This window comes from Leuciscus leuciscus, assembly GCF_965113295.1.
Source record: "Leuciscus leuciscus genome assembly, chromosome: 13".
Classification (NCBI taxonomy): domain Eukaryota; kingdom Metazoa; phylum Chordata; class Actinopteri; order Cypriniformes; family Leuciscidae; genus Leuciscus; species Leuciscus leuciscus.
Genome location: NC_138737.1, coordinates 12,970,871 through 12,987,202, shown reverse-complemented (window position 1 = coordinate 12,987,202; position 16,332 = coordinate 12,970,871). Strand labels below are relative to the sequence as shown.

General features: G+C 37.5%; 3 protein-coding genes across 8 annotated transcripts in view; 2 read left to right on the top strand and 1 right to left on the bottom strand.

Annotated features, from left to right (window-relative positions):
- The window catches only part of cep104 (centrosomal protein 104), a 28,421-nt gene extending 20,434 nt beyond the window's left edge, over positions 1-7,987 (top strand). The window contains exons 14-23 of one of the 5 annotated variants that reach the window (XR_014211125.1): positions 338-538; positions 655-750; positions 1,924-1,984; positions 2,924-3,002; positions 3,318-3,426; positions 3,529-3,667; positions 4,024-4,091; positions 5,756-5,846; positions 6,160-7,240; positions 7,303-7,987. Coding sequence is in view for 4 of the 5 variants with exons in the window: in XM_082188343.1 (XP_082044469.1) it covers positions 338-538; positions 655-750; positions 1,924-1,984; positions 2,924-3,002; positions 3,318-3,426; positions 3,529-3,667; positions 4,024-4,091; positions 5,756-5,846; positions 6,160-6,326 (1,011 nt within the window). In the remaining variant the exon portion in view is untranslated. Of the gene's footprint in view, positions 1-337; positions 539-654; positions 751-1,923; positions 1,985-2,923; positions 3,003-3,317; positions 3,427-3,528; positions 3,668-4,023; positions 4,092-5,755; positions 5,847-6,159 lie in introns of all 5 variants that reach the window. The other 4 variants (XM_082188345.1, XM_082188346.1, XM_082188344.1 and 1 more) reach the window with 4 other exon arrangements.
- b3gnt7l (UDP-GlcNAc:betaGal beta-1,3-N-acetylglucosaminyltransferase 7, like) lies at positions 7,912-10,521 on the bottom strand. Its single transcript, XM_082188347.1, has one exon. The coding sequence runs from the start codon at positions 10,092-10,094 to the stop codon at positions 8,829-8,831; it is 1,266 nt and encodes a 421-aa protein (XP_082044473.1). The 5' UTR covers positions 10,095-10,521; the 3' UTR covers positions 7,912-8,828.
- Positions 10,522-12,306: 1,785 nt separating this feature from the next.
- cUnh1orf174 (chromosome Un C1orf174 homolog) lies at positions 12,307-16,090 on the top strand. 2 transcript variants are annotated; one of them, XM_082188223.1, is made up of 4 exons: positions 12,307-12,488; positions 13,294-13,371; positions 13,547-13,933; positions 14,865-16,090. In XM_082188223.1, the coding sequence occupies exons 1-4, from the start codon at positions 12,474-12,476 to the stop codon at positions 14,964-14,966; spliced, it is 582 nt and encodes a 193-aa protein (XP_082044349.1). In that variant the 5' UTR covers positions 12,307-12,473; the 3' UTR covers positions 14,967-16,090. The 2 variants fall into 2 exon arrangements, with proteins under 2 accessions (XP_082044349.1, XP_082044350.1); XM_082188224.1 differs by lacking the exon at positions 13,294-13,371 and having other exon boundaries at positions 12,349-12,488.
- Positions 16,091-16,332: the final 242 nt, after the last annotated feature.

Sequence of the window (16,332 nt, the reverse complement as noted above, 5' to 3'; positions counted from 1 at the left end):
TATATATATATATATATATATATATATTTTTTTTTATCAGAATTGAAAACATAATATAATATTAATAGTTTTAATGAAATCTGTTATATTTTTTTTTAGGATTCTTTGATGAATATGAAATTCAAAAGTTCAAAACTTTTTGTAACAACGTATAAAGTATTTTACTGATCAATTTTACACATTCTTGCTGAATAAAGTTATCAATTTCTATCAAACAAACAAACATTCTTACTGACCCCAAACTTTTCAAAGGTAGTGTATCTATTCTACAATCACTTTCTTATTTTTAAATAAATTATTTATAAAATATATTTGTGTGTGATGTATGTTGGGTTAGTTTCTGTCAGGTGGATTAGAGCACAGCGCTGCCTCAGTGCGTGAACTCTCTGTGAGAGTTGTCCAGGATATGTACCGTCTTCACGGTAAAGCGGTTTTGAATCATCTTCCACCTGATGACACCAGCACACGTAAAAACGTGCTCTACAAGAACCTTTTCGACTCGCTTGCCAAGTTAGACGGAAACAACAACAACATGCAGGTAAAACCGGTCTGGAGAGCATTGTTAGCCTTGAGTTTCATCTTTTAAAAGCTCGGAATGTTTGTATGTGGGATACTGCATTTGGTTTAAAGAGTCTCTCTCTGTCTTTACTTCAGAAGACAAAAAAAGTGTCAGAACGGGAAGATGGTGAGAGAGAGAAAGAGGAAATCAGGAGTTTACAGGAGCAGCTTGCAGTGCTGAAGGAGATCAGTGTAGGTATAGTGGTCAAAGGTGGCCTAATCTATCTCTTCTGTTTTGTTTTTAATGCTCTCACACAAAATGGCCTTTTTATACCTGGCATTAAAGGTGAAGTATGTAAGATTTTTTCAAATGTGAAAATACATTCTCAGTTTTAACCCAGTTTATTGTTCATTGACCACTATTAGTATTCCATTCATGGGTTTATCAACCCCAAAAGTTTAAACGTTGAGCCCTCCAGGCACCATCAAAACACTGAGAGCGATCTGCTCAGATCTGACAAATCTCTGTCCAGCTCAATATATAGTGAGAGTTTTGGCCATGGCTACTGTAGCTGGCGAAGCCAGAAGGGTGTTTAGCTGTTGTGGGACCATTGCTTAGTACGCATTACATGGGACAAGACTTTCAGCTTTGGTTACAGAAGTGCAAGCCAAAATTGATTGCATTTCGATTAAACACGTCAAAGCGAATGAGTCAGACTCAGGGATAGCTGCAGGTTGTAGGTGTGCCGAAAGGTAGGGACACACACAATGCTACAGCAGAAACTAACCCCTAACCCTACCCCACACCCTAACAGGCAGCTTTCGCAACTAGTTTTAAAGACCTTTCGGCATGCCTATTACTCTGACCTGCAGATGTCCACACTTAAAGCTACACGCTACAATGGACGCTTCAGTAGCATCATTGTGCGCTCGTTCAGAAAGACAAAATGTACCAGTTTATAATGTTTGCTTGCACCTGGTGCAGATACGTTGTATGGGTTTATTATCAAGGAAGACGGTCATGTTTGCTCTAGACAGTGTTAGCCTACTCAATTGCTTACTCGTGAAACAGTAACACAGTTAAAAGTATTCCTAATATTTAACCTTTTATTAAAAGTACCCCACTTTTACCTGTTGATACATGCCTTCAAAAGCACCTGTAAGAGCTGTATTTGTGATATTTGAGTTAAGGGGCATTTGCCAGGTTGTTTTAAAATATGGTTTATTTTTGTAATTCCACTAGGTGCCCCTAGTGTTGCAGAAACTACATACTTCACCTTTAGCATTTCCGTATCTGGAAGTTCTTTAGCTGGATTGCATGTACCTTGGACTCATTGGCTGAAGAGTGCAATGAGCCCATTTGGCCATCAGATGTACAAATAGATAAATCCATAAGTGCATTAAAGATGTGAATCTGTGTTTTAGGAGAAAGGAAAGGAAAATTCCAAAGTACCAGAGAAAAAAACTGAGAAGGCAGTCAAATCAGGTGTGTGTAAAATGATGTGTGTGTGCGCGTACTGTTGAGTGCATGATGTAACTGTTTTTGTGATCTGTCTTAGTAAAGATCAATTTCATTTTTGTTTTGAGGCTTAGCAGCAGGAATGTGTCGCTATGCTTAAGACTGAGGATCAGACCATCATTCTTACTTATAGTCTGTCTGAATGCTCGATTCTGAATGACTAGAAGGTGTGCAATAAAACAGTTTAATGCACAGGTAGTTCCAAGTCAATTTTGTCACCGTTCTATATTAACTCGCTCTGTTATCATTGAAGCACACACAAACATACGTCACTCGCGCTGTTAACATTGAAGCACACACACGCACACACACGCACTCAGAGATTGCGCTGCGCACATGCGCACAAACAGAAACATTAAGGAGCACAGAAACTTCAACACTGATATTGCTGAATCAATAATTATTTTTACATGTACATTACAGAGTTATTGTAAATTATAACCAAAACTATTAAAAATGTGTTAATTAAAATAAAGCTGAAATGAAATAAATAAAAACTTAAACTTAACTGTAGGAATGTTGGCAGCTAGCTTTGGCAACTATCTGAAATAAAAGTTGATGTACTGAAATAAATATTGAAAAATTAAAATAAATAAAGCACATTACAAAATTAATAAAATTAATAAAAATTACTTAAAATAATAAGAATAAAAGCTAATATTTAGTAAAATATTACTAAATACTATAATAGTATATAAATAATACTAAACTAACACATGTACATCACTGTAAACCTTGAACGGAGAAGTCAATCTGGGCTGCGTTTCTCAAAAGCATTGTGAGCTAAGTTGATCGTAGAGACCATTGTTGGCAGTGGTTCTACAATCTACTTAGGCCTAGGGTGCTTTTAAGAAACGCAGCCCTGAACTGAACGTGATGGGTTAAATATGTTCCTCTCTTCTTCAGCAGTTGTTAAGAAGGTAAACCAGTCTGTCCCTGCTGATACGAAAGACAGCCAATCATCTGCAGCTAACTACTTAGACAAGTGAGCACCTCTTGTCACTTCTTTGTTGATTCTCAACTGAGCAGTCTAATTCTCCCAGTCAGTGGAATATCCATTTACACAGTCTCTGGTTTATTAGCGCTTTGCAAATGTCAAGTCTTTGTCTTGTATAGTTATTATAAATGTACAATTATAATCTCACCAAGACATCTGGAAAATGATAGCATAATGTGCAGTGCTAATGGGCTCTCATTTAATCAGTTTGTCTTTATACTGCTGGGAAAGAGTCTTGGTAGAATGGCGAGTGAGAAATGAAAGATCAGATCAGAGTTGATGCTGGTGCTGTTTTGTGTGTAGTCTGTGTATTTTCTGTGGGGAGAGAGATGCGTCATTCACTGAGGATGGACTTGACCTGCACTACTGGAAACACTGCCCGATGCTGCAGCGCTGCCTTCAGTGCAGACAGGTGCGCACACACACGCACGCACACGCACAATCATTTCTTATTGGTTGAACTACTTCTCACCGTCCAGAGTGTGTTAATGTAGTATGTTTGTGTGTTTGTTAGGTAGTGGAGATTGCGAGCCTGACAGAGCACTTGCTGACAGAGTGTGAGCGGAGGGCAGATTTCACCCAGTGTCCTCTCTGCTCCGAAGCCCTTCCCCGAGATAAGCTAACTGAGCATGCTCAGAGCACTGCTTGCAATCGTGAGTCCTTTGTGTGAATGCACATTGTTTTTACAATGTGGTTAAAGACCAACCGGCAAGTAACTGCACCTTAAAGGCGTTAGCCTAGTGTTAATTTTGGTCCCTGTGTAACACTCTAATTATGCATAAAACATTCACTGTCATATACAGTTCACACTTTGACATGACATGACAGTGGCACTAGGAATTTACAACTTGCATAACCTTTCACAACTGCAGACTTATTTCCGAGCAAAGTTTTGTTAACTCGGTAAGCGGTAAACAGCCTGCTTTTTTTGTGTGTGTGCTGTTTTGGGGAAAAAGTAAGAACAGTTTTTGTTCCTGGTCATGGATTTATTCTTTTGTCTTTTTGTCAGCACCAGCTTCTGGAGAAAATTGTAATCACTGTCCTCTCTGTCATGAAAACTTCGCCTCGGGGGAGGAGGTGAGATCATACAAAAACACATGCACATGCTAATCATCAACAAAATCAGCTGTCATTATTTGTTAAGTCTAAATAACACTCTTAATACTTTATAAGAGTATTTAAACACAGGGTTCTTACAGTCATGCAAAATCTGGAAATAGTCATTTCCAGGCCTGGAAAAGTCATGGAAATGAATTAAAATCATATTTATTTCTCTTTGAGCATTGTCTTTGACAGACAAGGTATTATCCAATCAGTGTTTGACTTGTTTTCTGTATGAAATCAGTTTTAGTAATTTTAGTACTTCAACTTATCTATTTTTTTTCCCCCATCTAAACTTTTATTGAATTGCAATTTAATTTCAGTTAATGAAAACCATTTTTAATAGTTTTAGTTAACACTGATGCTGGGAATACATTAGTTGTCCTTGATTTATAAGAGCTCTTTTGTGCATTACTAACTCTTTTACAATGGCTAGAAAAACACATCATCCTATTTGGTCAAGTAATTTCATTCAATCTGAAATGACAGAAATAGCAGAACATCACAATATATAAAGATATATATATATAAAACTTTTGAACAGGAAGATGTACATCATGTGTACAACACTTAAAGCATCGTGTTTCCTCTTGTGCATCAGTGAATGTTTGCAGCTTTTGTAATAGTTATGTTTGAGTCTCTTGTAATACTAGTTTGAGTCTCTTGTAATACTAGTTTGAGTCTCTTGTAATAGTTATGTTGTCCTCGGTGTACAAAAGATACAAAACATTCCACATCATACAGTCACTGCTGGAAAGCGTTTAAATATGCAAAAGATGCTGGAAAACTAAAGAATTTGCAGGACCTGGAGGATTTTTCTGAAGAACATTTGGCTGTTTAACTGTTTATGACAAACAAGGGACTCAAGAACAACCATCACAAAACAAAAAAACAGTCATGGATCATCCGGGTGATGACAAAATTTTAAGAATCAAGCGTATGCAAACTTTTTAACGGGGTCATTTTTATTAAAACATTTGTGGACTACATGTAAACTACATGTCTTTTATGTAAAATAAATATATTATTCAGGACAGTACTAAATAAAAAAATAAAATAAAAATTTGATCACTCTTATGTGAAATATAATTAACACTTTGCAGATTCTGTAATGTATACAGTTAAGCCCAAAATGATTCATACCACGGTCATATTTTGAGTTAAAGTGCAAAAAACGTGTCACCAATTATAAAGAAATGTTTGACAGCTGTGAATAAAGGCTTTGCCATCGATTATTGAGAAAGGGTAAGAATAATTGTGGACACATAAAAAATAGCCAATATTCTTTGTTAATATCTCTATCACAATGTCCTGCCTTCTGTTGTCTCCTTTTTGTGTCATTTCCAGCCAGGAGATGCCTATTGGTCAAATAAAAATGTATAAAAATTCAAATAAAGTTTGGCCTGGGTATGAATAATGAGAGAGAGAGCGAGAGAGAGAGAGAGATATCATATTATATTATATCTAAGGTTTGGGAATATAAGAACACTGGTATGAAATCAAGTCTGAAACCAACACCATAGGAACAGATTATTTACATAAGCACCCATGATGATAAGTGAATGACCCCAGTATTAAAGTGAGATTTACAGTGTCTCGCTCTCTCTCTCTCTGTAACAGTGCATGTCTTTTGTGTGCAGGCCTGGAAATCTCACCTCATGGGACCTGAGGGTTGTAAACAGAACTCACGGAGGAGAGCGGTACAGCAGAGCGATCTCTCACACGCACAAGGTGATCATTCATCTCCTTTAGCCTCAATGAGACCTTTACAACACCACACTGTCCCCTACAAGCCCCTACTGCCCCACATTTCTTCATAAATCACACATAGATCCAAACTGCACCACGTGGCCTCCACAATGCCCCAATCTTACCACGTGCACTGGTAATGAATGGACTGTTCAGCATTTTATTATTTTGTTATCGTCAAATTAAATAGGGTGTTTACTTTGGCTAAACTCTATGTAGCATCCCACAATGTTCCTCAACAACTAATGTACTCAGGTGTTTGTGTGTTTGCATTTCTCTTACTCTTTGCCCTCAGGAAAGACAGTCAGCACAGGTGTAGCTAGGACAACAATGGTCATTTCTGAATCCAAGGTTCGAGCGCTACCCCGAGGTAGCCGCATCCCAGCTCCTGCTTCCAGAAACATCAGACACACCAGAAATCCTCCAGGCAAGGCCTCTACCCTCCGACTACAACAGGCGTGACGCAAAGATTGCATGCTAACTCTAGTAGCATTGCTGGATGGAATCTAATGTAATCTAACACTCAAATCTACTTCATATCAGGATTCAAATAATGCATTATTGCACTCTTATTGCTGTACCAATTTAGGAATTCCTATAAGACACAAATAACAATCAGCATCATTTTTCTGAGCACACGCTATATCAGTAACACCTCATATACAATTTACCCATAACTGAATGTACAATATCTGAAATATGCGTTGATGGCTTGTGAACAAATTGAGCAGAGAAACAGGTTAATGAGCAAGTACACAGTTTGTGTTCTGCTCCGTTTACCTTTCCAGGTTGCTCACCTGGATTTTTTGTGGTCTATTTGAGGATTTTATTCTTGTATATTGTTTTATACTTGTTTGTTTAGTGTGTGTGTGTGTGTGTGTGTGTTTTATGTGAATATTTTGTGATTGTAGCACCTTGATATTTAATAGTTTTTAAAGCACTAGCACCACGGCCATGTAGCCTTTGAAAAAAAATGTGGTTTCTGTTCAAAAGATTTGGACAGATGCTCATTGTATTGGATTTGGATTATGCGTTTATATTCTCTTGCCTTGAAAACAAACAAAAATGTTGTTTTTTTTAAAAGGCAGAGGCTAATTCAATTCTCAGAACTGCTTTGATGCTTTTCAGAGAATCATGACATGGAACATAGATTGTGCCAATACATGAGACTAAAGAGCCAAGAGTGATGTCATTGCTATTTGATGATGATGATATGTTTGGTCTTTGCGTTTGCTTCAGTATTAGAATAACTCTTGGCCTCATTTGTTGTTGTGCAAACTGTTTTGTCTGCTGTGTGTAAATCCCAGGGTATGATCTGCATCGAACTACTCTGTTGTATTTATTGTGATAAAAAGTGAATTATTCGGTCCAGTCATGCTTATAAAATCATCGAGACTGAAGATATGGAACAAAATGAAAGACTGTCCGAGTGGAATAGGCTGATTCTGTGCCTGAAAACAAGCCATAATGTCACTTTTAAAAGTGAAGACTGAACACAAGTATGCAGTCTGAGTTTACCTATAGTCAAGGGACTTCAGGGATGGAATTTTTAAAAGGTACAACCAGAAAAAGTTTCTGATGTCATGTCTGACATAATGCAGTGTCTGTAGCTCCTACCTTCACTTCTGAGACATGCATTATATTACTGACATACATCAACTCCTACAGACATGTTTTATAGAGGCATTACTGAGATGTCTAATTTTTAAATATCAACTATTTATTGATTTAAATAAATCAACCTAAGCAATTTCTTCATAGTAGAGAAAGTGTTCTAAAAGTGATAACTCTATTTGTTGCACAGATGGCGGATGCATACCCAAATAGTATTAATTTTGCAATCAAAAGTCTGAAATTTATACTATATATAGATTATATAGATTTAGATTATATAGATATAGTAGTAGAATATCATAGGATATGTTTTTGTGTTTGCTTTAATTTAGATTGATTTGAGTCATAGTAGCAGAATTAAGAAGCACAGCAGTTTTTTCTCTCATAGTAAACTGGTTCCAGTCAGCAAATGATGCAGATGCACTAATGTGTATTGTGAGTTTGGAAGCTAATATCTGCTTTGTAGCTTTATTTGTTTGAAGCTGTTTTAATAAATGTATTTGAATAAAGTTTTCACATTCTTTTTTTGATCTGAAAAATACTCCACATATTTAGCTTTGTAAAAGTTTGATTGCGACACAAACACCAAACCACAATAACACCAAACCACAATATGACAAATGTAAGATTGATAGTGTTGAGTGTCATGGCCATGGGGTATTATTTACCCAAAAATGTAAATGATGCATTGCAGATCAATGTAATAATGTACTAACCCTCATGTCCTTTTAAACTTTATGATGATTTTTTTTTTTTAATGGAGCACAATAGAGAGCATTTCAATTAAATTACGTTGAATGGAGCCTATGATTTTTGGCAAAAGCACCATAGGAGTGAACACTGACTTAAATTTCATTCTCTTCCTCACACAATGCTCAAGGTTTGACTTCACATATAAAAACACTTAGAATGAATTAATCATACTTGTATGGTGCTTAAAATGTACACTCCATTCTTTGTAAGAGTGACCAGAACATTCAAAATGTCTTCTGGTGAACTTCACAATTGACATAAAAAGATAAAGTTTACATTTAAAAATACACGTGTCAGTAGCTTTTTGTAACTTTTATCTTTGTAGCCATATGGTATTTAAAATGTACTTAGAAAAATAAATCTACCCTGAGAAACATTCAACAGTGTGACAACTAGCCCCAGTTTATTTTAGAACAATATTTGTTCCCTGTGACAAGATCATGATTTGGAAGACGATAATAACTTGTGATTTATTACATTTGACAATTGAAAACACAAGTAGTCGTAGCTTAGAAAACTTTAAAATAAAAGAAAGGTTAGATCTGCAAACACGCGTCATTTGAAGTAATATCTTCTTTCTGTCTTTGTGAATAGCTCCTAGTCTATTACGACGTGTCTGGAGCAGCTCAGGTCCTCGTTTCGTACAAGATTCCACATGCGCATCAGCTCCTGCGGGAAGAGTTTGTGCACCACGATGAGGTTGCGGAAAAAGCACGGCTCCCGGTTCAGCGGCGTCACTTTGCGCTTAATGATCCCGAATGTCTTGAAGCCCAGATGCAGCTCGGGCACGATCTTCAGCTTCTGAAGGCACATGCCCAAAAACACATCATCAATGGGGTAAAGCTCCACGCTCTCCGAAACCACGAAGAGCCTGCGAGCCACCTGAGAGGACATGAGAAATCCTCCCCCACCCAAATAAGGTGGATAGCGCTTATCATACAAATCTTTGGGAATGAAATATTTACTCTGCTGGTTTCTGATCGGTTTGGCCTCAAAAATAGTGTCCCCTAAAATGAGGTTTTCCACCCTGTTCTCCTCCACCCTAAAGCCAATTAGTTCCACGAGGTTCTTGGTGTGGACAAACACATCATCGTCCCCTTTGAAGATGAAGGGAACCCCACTGCAGTAGATGTTGAACCACCTCAGAAAGTTCACCTCCTTTAATGTGAGATTGAAGAAGGTGTCCATGAAGTCCCACTGCAAGATGTCACCGTACGTTCGGTCTTCATATTGGACCAGGGCTTGTAAATTTCGCGCGTCTTTGCCAGTGGCCGGAGTTCCTAAAAGAAACAGCGTTTTAATTTTCAAGCCCTGGATTTCTTGCTCCTTTCCCCAGGTCTGTCGCACGGCCTCTCGTCGGTCATGTTCTTCAATAACCGATTTGACCACGACAAGAATATCCACGTCACCGCTACACTTCTCGGGGTGATTCAGCAACATTGGGAAGTATCTACAATGTCTGTGTAGGACAAATTCGCGGAACTTTGGGTTCAAACGACGAAACCAGGCTTGGGTCTTTATCGTGGAATTTTCACTACATTTGATTTTAGCCACGTCCCATTGTTTTGGCATGGGTTTTCCCAGCAGCGCCAAGTCGTTCCCGCGTGATTGAGATGAATTTTCAACAGCATTTATGCCTTTTCTTTTGAATGACGAACATTCGTGGCCACACAATTTGTTTTTCACTTTGGCACCTTTAATATTCGGGTCCACTGTTGTTAATTTCTGAAGCATCAGTAAAGTGGCAAAAACCAAAGTGAGGCTGACCGCAGCTCTAAAATTCTTTTTCTTTCTACAGAAGAATTCCATTACGCACGCGCTCCTCAGAGAGCAGTCTGTTCGAGTGACCAGCGGATTTGTCATGATAAGATAGTCATGTCACCGGTAATCAGTTTCCGTGAATTTGTTAAAAAGGTGTTATAAAATATTTAGAAAATCAGCGAATAGTCCATAAAAAGGCATTTTGATTAAGCTGGAAAGGCTGTCGGCTCCACTTTTCTCCTGTCAGACTGTGTTTTGTCTGTTGTCCCGTCATATATTATAGTAACAGGTCCTCCTCGCTTCAAGTTCCATCGTTGAACTGCTGAAAATGGGGGGAGGCAGTCATAATTTAAAACAATCGTCCGTCTGCCTCTCCTCTCCACCTTCACGAGTTACGACACCTACCTGCTACAGGCTCTCTGGTTACACACGACAGCTGTGCAAGCGTAGTCAATGAGAGTCCCGACGAAGAATTCGAGCGAGGACTATTTACGTATTCAGTGTATGTAAATACTGGAGTTGAAGTAACTTCTTGTTTTTTAAAAAGGTTTTTAACCCGGTTTTCACATCCCTCCCACAAGCACATTGGAAGATGCTTGAAGTTAACTTACCAAGCAGTTTATTAGCACTAAACTTACTGAAATTATTTTAGTATTTAGCTCCCTCGTGTGGTTCAAAGCGATAGAGCCATGGTCTTTTTTATCAGCATTTTAAATAGATAGCCTTACCAAATGTACGTGTTTACATTAGTTATATATTATTTTCGCCATTATAAAATCCACAAACATGTCTTAAGAGCAGTTTTTTTCTTCTATTAAAATTGATACAATTTAGTATTTGATCTGTGTCCTAAAACACTTGCTACTGCTCCAATAAGCCCCATCCAGCTTAAAGGGATAGTTCACCAAAATGTTTAAATTGCCCCATGATTTTCTCCCCCTAAAGCCATTAAAGGTGTATATGACTTTCTTCTTTCAGATGAATACAATCGGAGATATATAAAAAAAATGCCTGGTTCTTCCAAGCTTTATAATGGCAGTGAATGGAGGACGAGATTTTGAGGCCCAAAAAAGTGCATCCATCCATCATAAAAGTACTTCACGTGGACCATGGCTCTAAGGGTTAATAAAGGCCTTCTGAAGTGGTGTGTTTGTGTAAGAAAAATATCCATTTAAAACTTATAAACTAATTCCGACAGACGGGCGTACGCATCGATTTACAGCGAAAAAGAGCAACCCCTGACGCATGACGAACGCTGAAGCGCACACTCAGAGGATAGAGCAAAACAAAACAACAGTCACGAATTAGAAGTCTAAAACAAGAATTTTTAAAGAGACATGTCAGAGGATTTTAAGTTTGTTTTCTAGCCCTATTGAACCGCGAGAGGCGTCAAAGCTACTCATACATTGCATCAGGGGTTACTCTTTAGGCGCAAGTCAACTTGTTGATCAACTGCTAGTTATTTTAGTTTTTAAAGTTTTAAATATATAAATCTTTTTCTTACAAAAACCCATTGCCTTGCTTCAGAAGGCCTTTATTAATCCCCTGGAGCTGTATGGATTACTTTTATGATGGATGGATGAACTTTTCAGCAGGGTTCCAGCCACAGCTAAATGTTTTTGAAGCCTGTTAATATAAAACAAATACACATGGCATGCAGTCTTTATTGTTTCTATAAAACTCAGGGCAGGGGTTGATATTAGGCTACTACCTACACAATTTGACCACTCTTTTTTCTTTCGAATATAGGCATATGCTATATATATATATATATATATATATATATATATATATATATATATATATATATATATATATATATATATATATATATACAACTTAACATTCTCATTTGCCAGTGAATTCTCCATGTGAGATTAGTTAGGCCTAAATGTTGAAGCTTGTCAATAGTGATGTCCACTATGATGATATCAGGCAGCAGGCATATTAAAAAAAAATTCGGAAATGACAATAACCTTTGAGGAAATTATTTCATGACTGTTACGAGGCCTACTACACTATATTTGTATATATATTTGTATATATATTTGTATATATTTGTAAATATTTTAATTCAAACTGCGCAATAATTCTTTAACGGATGTGTCATCAGTAGAGGCTGGTCCTAATATCATATATTCACGTCATTAAGTCATAATCACAATACAGTGTATGACTCATTCGACATATTTCTACGATGAATAACTTGCCAAAATTGCCATATCCCATGTAGCTTACTTTTAATCGCTTCCACTAGGCCTATGACGGCAAACTAAACTTCAGTATTCTGTACAAACAGACTTCGCAGCTTCTAATTAGTTATCAGCCGCAGCCTCAGAAAAGCCGTAATAAAATGTTCAACTCCCATCTCGTGATTCTGTGTGGCGTAGATTATCGGATGTGGGCGGGGCTTCAGCGGTCACCGGAGATAAACACTCGCAGGACTCCAGTCCACATCAGTTTCGGACGCTTAAACTTTCAATGAGGGCAAAGCAGGTAAAATAACATAATTCAGAACTTTTGCTTTTAAGCAGTTTTTTCTGTAGTATGAACGTGCACAATCAGTTTCGACTTGTGCAGTTTACAATGTCAGCTTTCAGTGTGAAATGTAATTTACAAAAATAACGTTCACAGTTTTGGCGCGCAGACTAAGATGGAGCACGCGCTTTGTATTTTAGTATGATAGTCAAGTTGTTTTTTTATGGGTGGCTTTTTTGTCAAAAGCAAGTTTATCTGTGAACCATTCCCACTACTAGTTTTTGAATCACCAATGAGTCGAATCTTTTGAATCAGTTCAGTAGAAAGATCAGTTTACGGATTCATTCAGTGACCCATCAAGTAGACGTCGACCGGTGCGTGTTCTTTTTGTGTTATGATGAGTCATAAAATGTTTAAGGTCGTTTTAACTGCATGGTCATCTTTTATTTTTACATATCCATTCCACCCCTTTGCCTTTCTCTGCCTGATACGAACTGGACTGATTCACACGTTTTGTCCCAGTTCATTCAGTTTGTTCACAAACAAGATGATTCGTTTATTCATTTCGTTCATGAATGATGTCTGGTTTATTAATGTGCTTATTCGTTGTGATATGGTGATGTTGGTCTTTAAAGACAGGAAAGAAGAAAAAGACATAACGGAACGAAAAATATGACTATCTGTGCATGGAAGTGAACGAAAAAGATGTGTTCACTCAAATGTGCGTTCAAACGAAACGCTAGTTATTTCGTTAGTTACGGCGAAGTGAAGGCAGATGCATTATTGTAGTGTAGCCTAAGTCCTTGATATTGTCTTGTTCCAGACTGTCGTTGGGAGCCACAGACTGCGAGTGTGCGGCGCTGTCTCTTTAAACCAGCCCGGTGTGAAAAGTTCAGTCAAGGTCAGTGTCAGTGTCTACCCATCTCCTCCCCACAGTTTCCGTCTGTCGGCTACACTACAGTAAAGCGCTATATTATGTAACAAGCTTTCTCACGATGTCTCAACCTCGTCTAAAACCGGGCTAATACTGTATTCATTTAACATAATACGTTTACTAATTGGTCTTTTATTCGCAGAGGGCGGTGAGGAGGAGAGTTCTGCGCGGTTTGGTGCAGAGATCAGCGTCTGTTATCGCGAGCGCAGCGCGGCAGATGGCTGGCGACGGCGGCGAGGCCAAACGTCTCCCAAAGAGACCGTTTCACGGTGAAATAGAGGAGAACTCCAGCGCGAACATTGATCAAACCGTCAAGATTCAGCCCGGGAAAAAGACTCCGGGTGAACGGCGCGGTAAAGAGAACTCTGCCGTCAAGTGTACGGGTCTGACAAGCGGCTCTGCGGAGGTGAAGATGGACCAGACCGCTCAAAGTCCCCAGACGCGAGAGGACCCGAGCATTTTCTTCGACGAGGACAGCAATCACATTTTCCCAGTGGAGCAGTTCTTTGGGAACCTGGATGTTGATCAGGTAAGCTAAATCGATTCAGAACGTTTTATTATGATTGGGAATCAGCAGAAATGCAGAGAAATAGCGCTGGATTTAAACTGAATTTAATGTCGCCTCAAACATCTGTGGCCAGCATTTACGTTTGATGGGTCTAAAATAGTTAATAATGTTTTACAAATATAAATTCGAGTAAAAACCGTCTTGATTTAATGTGAACATTTTTACGTGGCTGGTGAAAATTGTCACGTGACCAGAGTTTGACGTCTGTGTAGAAGCTCTGTAAAAGGAAGCGCGTGGTACAACGAAACGGTAGATATAACAAAGTGTGTTCATATTTCTAATTATTAATGTATTTAGGTGCTCTGTCTGATATAAATCATGGTCACAATACAGTACATGTCAGCTGAGAAAGTCGTTGCCCAGTTGTGAATATTAAAGGAGAAAAAAAACAACGGCAAAATACCGCAGTAGCCTATAAAGTTGTCTCTATTTGTCTAAATTATTACTTCCCTCTCCCCAACAATTGCCAGATAGTAAAAAAAAAATATATATATATATATATATATATATATATATATATATACTATATTTTATATAAGTACATGTGCTGACTTAACTGAGAAAAGATTGGAATTAAATGGGTTAAATATCAGTTGAGGAGGGCCCATGCAGGATGTGAACTTTAATTTCCCTTTGCCCCAGTAACATAACTCCAGATAAATAACATGCAGCCAGATGGCTTTGTTTGCACACAGTAATCCTGAAATATTGAGGTTAATACATATGTAGGATTATTGGAGTGAAGGTCTGTGAATTCTTAATTGGGTGTCAAAACACAGCAGGTGTCGGGTTGATTTCATGATGCATACACTCAATAGCCAGCTGTCATTAATACAATTTTAATGTCTTAATATGGCTTTGTTTTGAAACATTCTGACCTGATTTGTTTCAGGATTACCCACGCAGAACCCCAGGAAGCAAGAGAATGAGTCGGAGAGAGTACAGGAGCATGCATTACTATGCCAAAGAGGACAGTGAAGATGAGCATCTATGAGCACACGATCCCTCTCAAACTGTCTGCCAGAGTTTTGACCTGAAGCCTGCAGGAGTTCGACTGACCCGGGAGGAGTTTTACAGTATGCTGGTAAAATGGACTTGATTGTTTTAAAGCAAGCTATTTTATTCCAAGATCCTTCTCAATTATAATGTTTGAGCTACACTGAGATACACTGCGTTGATTGATTTATCAGTAATGTTTTCTTAAGACATTTTAATGAGGTACGTTATCAATGGCAAAAATGTAAGTACATCCGTAATTATAAACTTCAGAACATTAGTGTGCTGCATTAATGGAATGTACAGTAAGAGGGTTTTGTTCTAGACTTGAGGCTAAAACCATCATGTGATTGGGGCTTGTGCTGAAAGAAGGCTATATAATATATGGAAAAGTCTCTTGACACAGTGTACCATAAGGTTGATCTGGCAGCGCTGCCGCTGACCAGCACACTGGGTTTTCTACCACTAGTCCTTACTAAGCTTTAAAAAAAATCAACAAACATAATGTTATCAGAGTCAAGTGCCTCAAGTTTGCTTTTCAGACTTTGAAACATTCTGAATTTGGCACTTTTAAACATTCTCTGTTGAGAACGAATAGGTTTGTTTAAAAAAACAAAAAACTTTATACTTCAGATATGGTGCTGTATAATTGAAAATTAAAGCATGTTATTATTTGAACATCTTATGTTTTTTGATATGCTTATGATGTAAAGGTTTTTTATTGAATAGTATCTCAAATTAAGAGTTTTATTGTAAGATATGAAAAGTTGTAATTTTTAACCAATCAAGCTCTTTTATGCATGTTGCTCCACTAGGAATTTGTCTGTATATGAAGATATTTGTATCTTATTTGACTGGATTTGCACTAACTTCACTAGTAGCTCAAAGATGTAACAATTTAATATGTAGTTTCTTTGCTACTATGTACAAATTGTCTGAGGTAAAAATTGTGATTGAAGTTTATATTTTTCTATTGAAGTGAAAAATCAAGTGCTAATTTTTTGCTACCAAATGCCTTGTATGTACATGACATGTCATTCTCAAATCTTCAGTGTATTATCATACTAAAGTACAATACTCCGTCCAGAGAAAATAAACCTCATGAATGACTTTGGAATATGACTTTTGTATATGTGTGTGCAATTTTATTATTATTAATTTATTTTCATTTTACTTTTTTCATATTTAACCTTGTTTAGTTTACTAAAATATGAAGAGATATTTTTTTTTTTTTTTTTCAGGGAAGGCTTTATGTCTTCTGTACAATAAATAAGACCATTGTTTGTTAATAGAAAGGACTACAAACATTTGCTGTACAAGACATCCTGTTCCCGCACATGCTTCCAATATCTGATGATACAAGA

Excerpts from the sequence above, each read along its gene's own strand:
- b3gnt7l (XM_082188347.1), bottom strand. The coding sequence starts at position 10,094 with ATGACAAATCCGCTGGTCACTCGAACAGACTGCTCTCTGAGGAGCGCG.
- cUnh1orf174 (XM_082188223.1), top strand. Across the intron at positions 13,372-13,546 it reads GTGTGAAAAGTTCAGTCAAG|AGGGCGGTGAGGAGGAGAGT; the intron begins GTCAGTGTCAGT and ends TTTTATTCGCAG. Across the intron at positions 13,934-14,864 it reads GGAACCTGGATGTTGATCAG|GATTACCCACGCAGAACCCC; the intron begins GTAAGCTAAATC and ends GATTTGTTTCAG.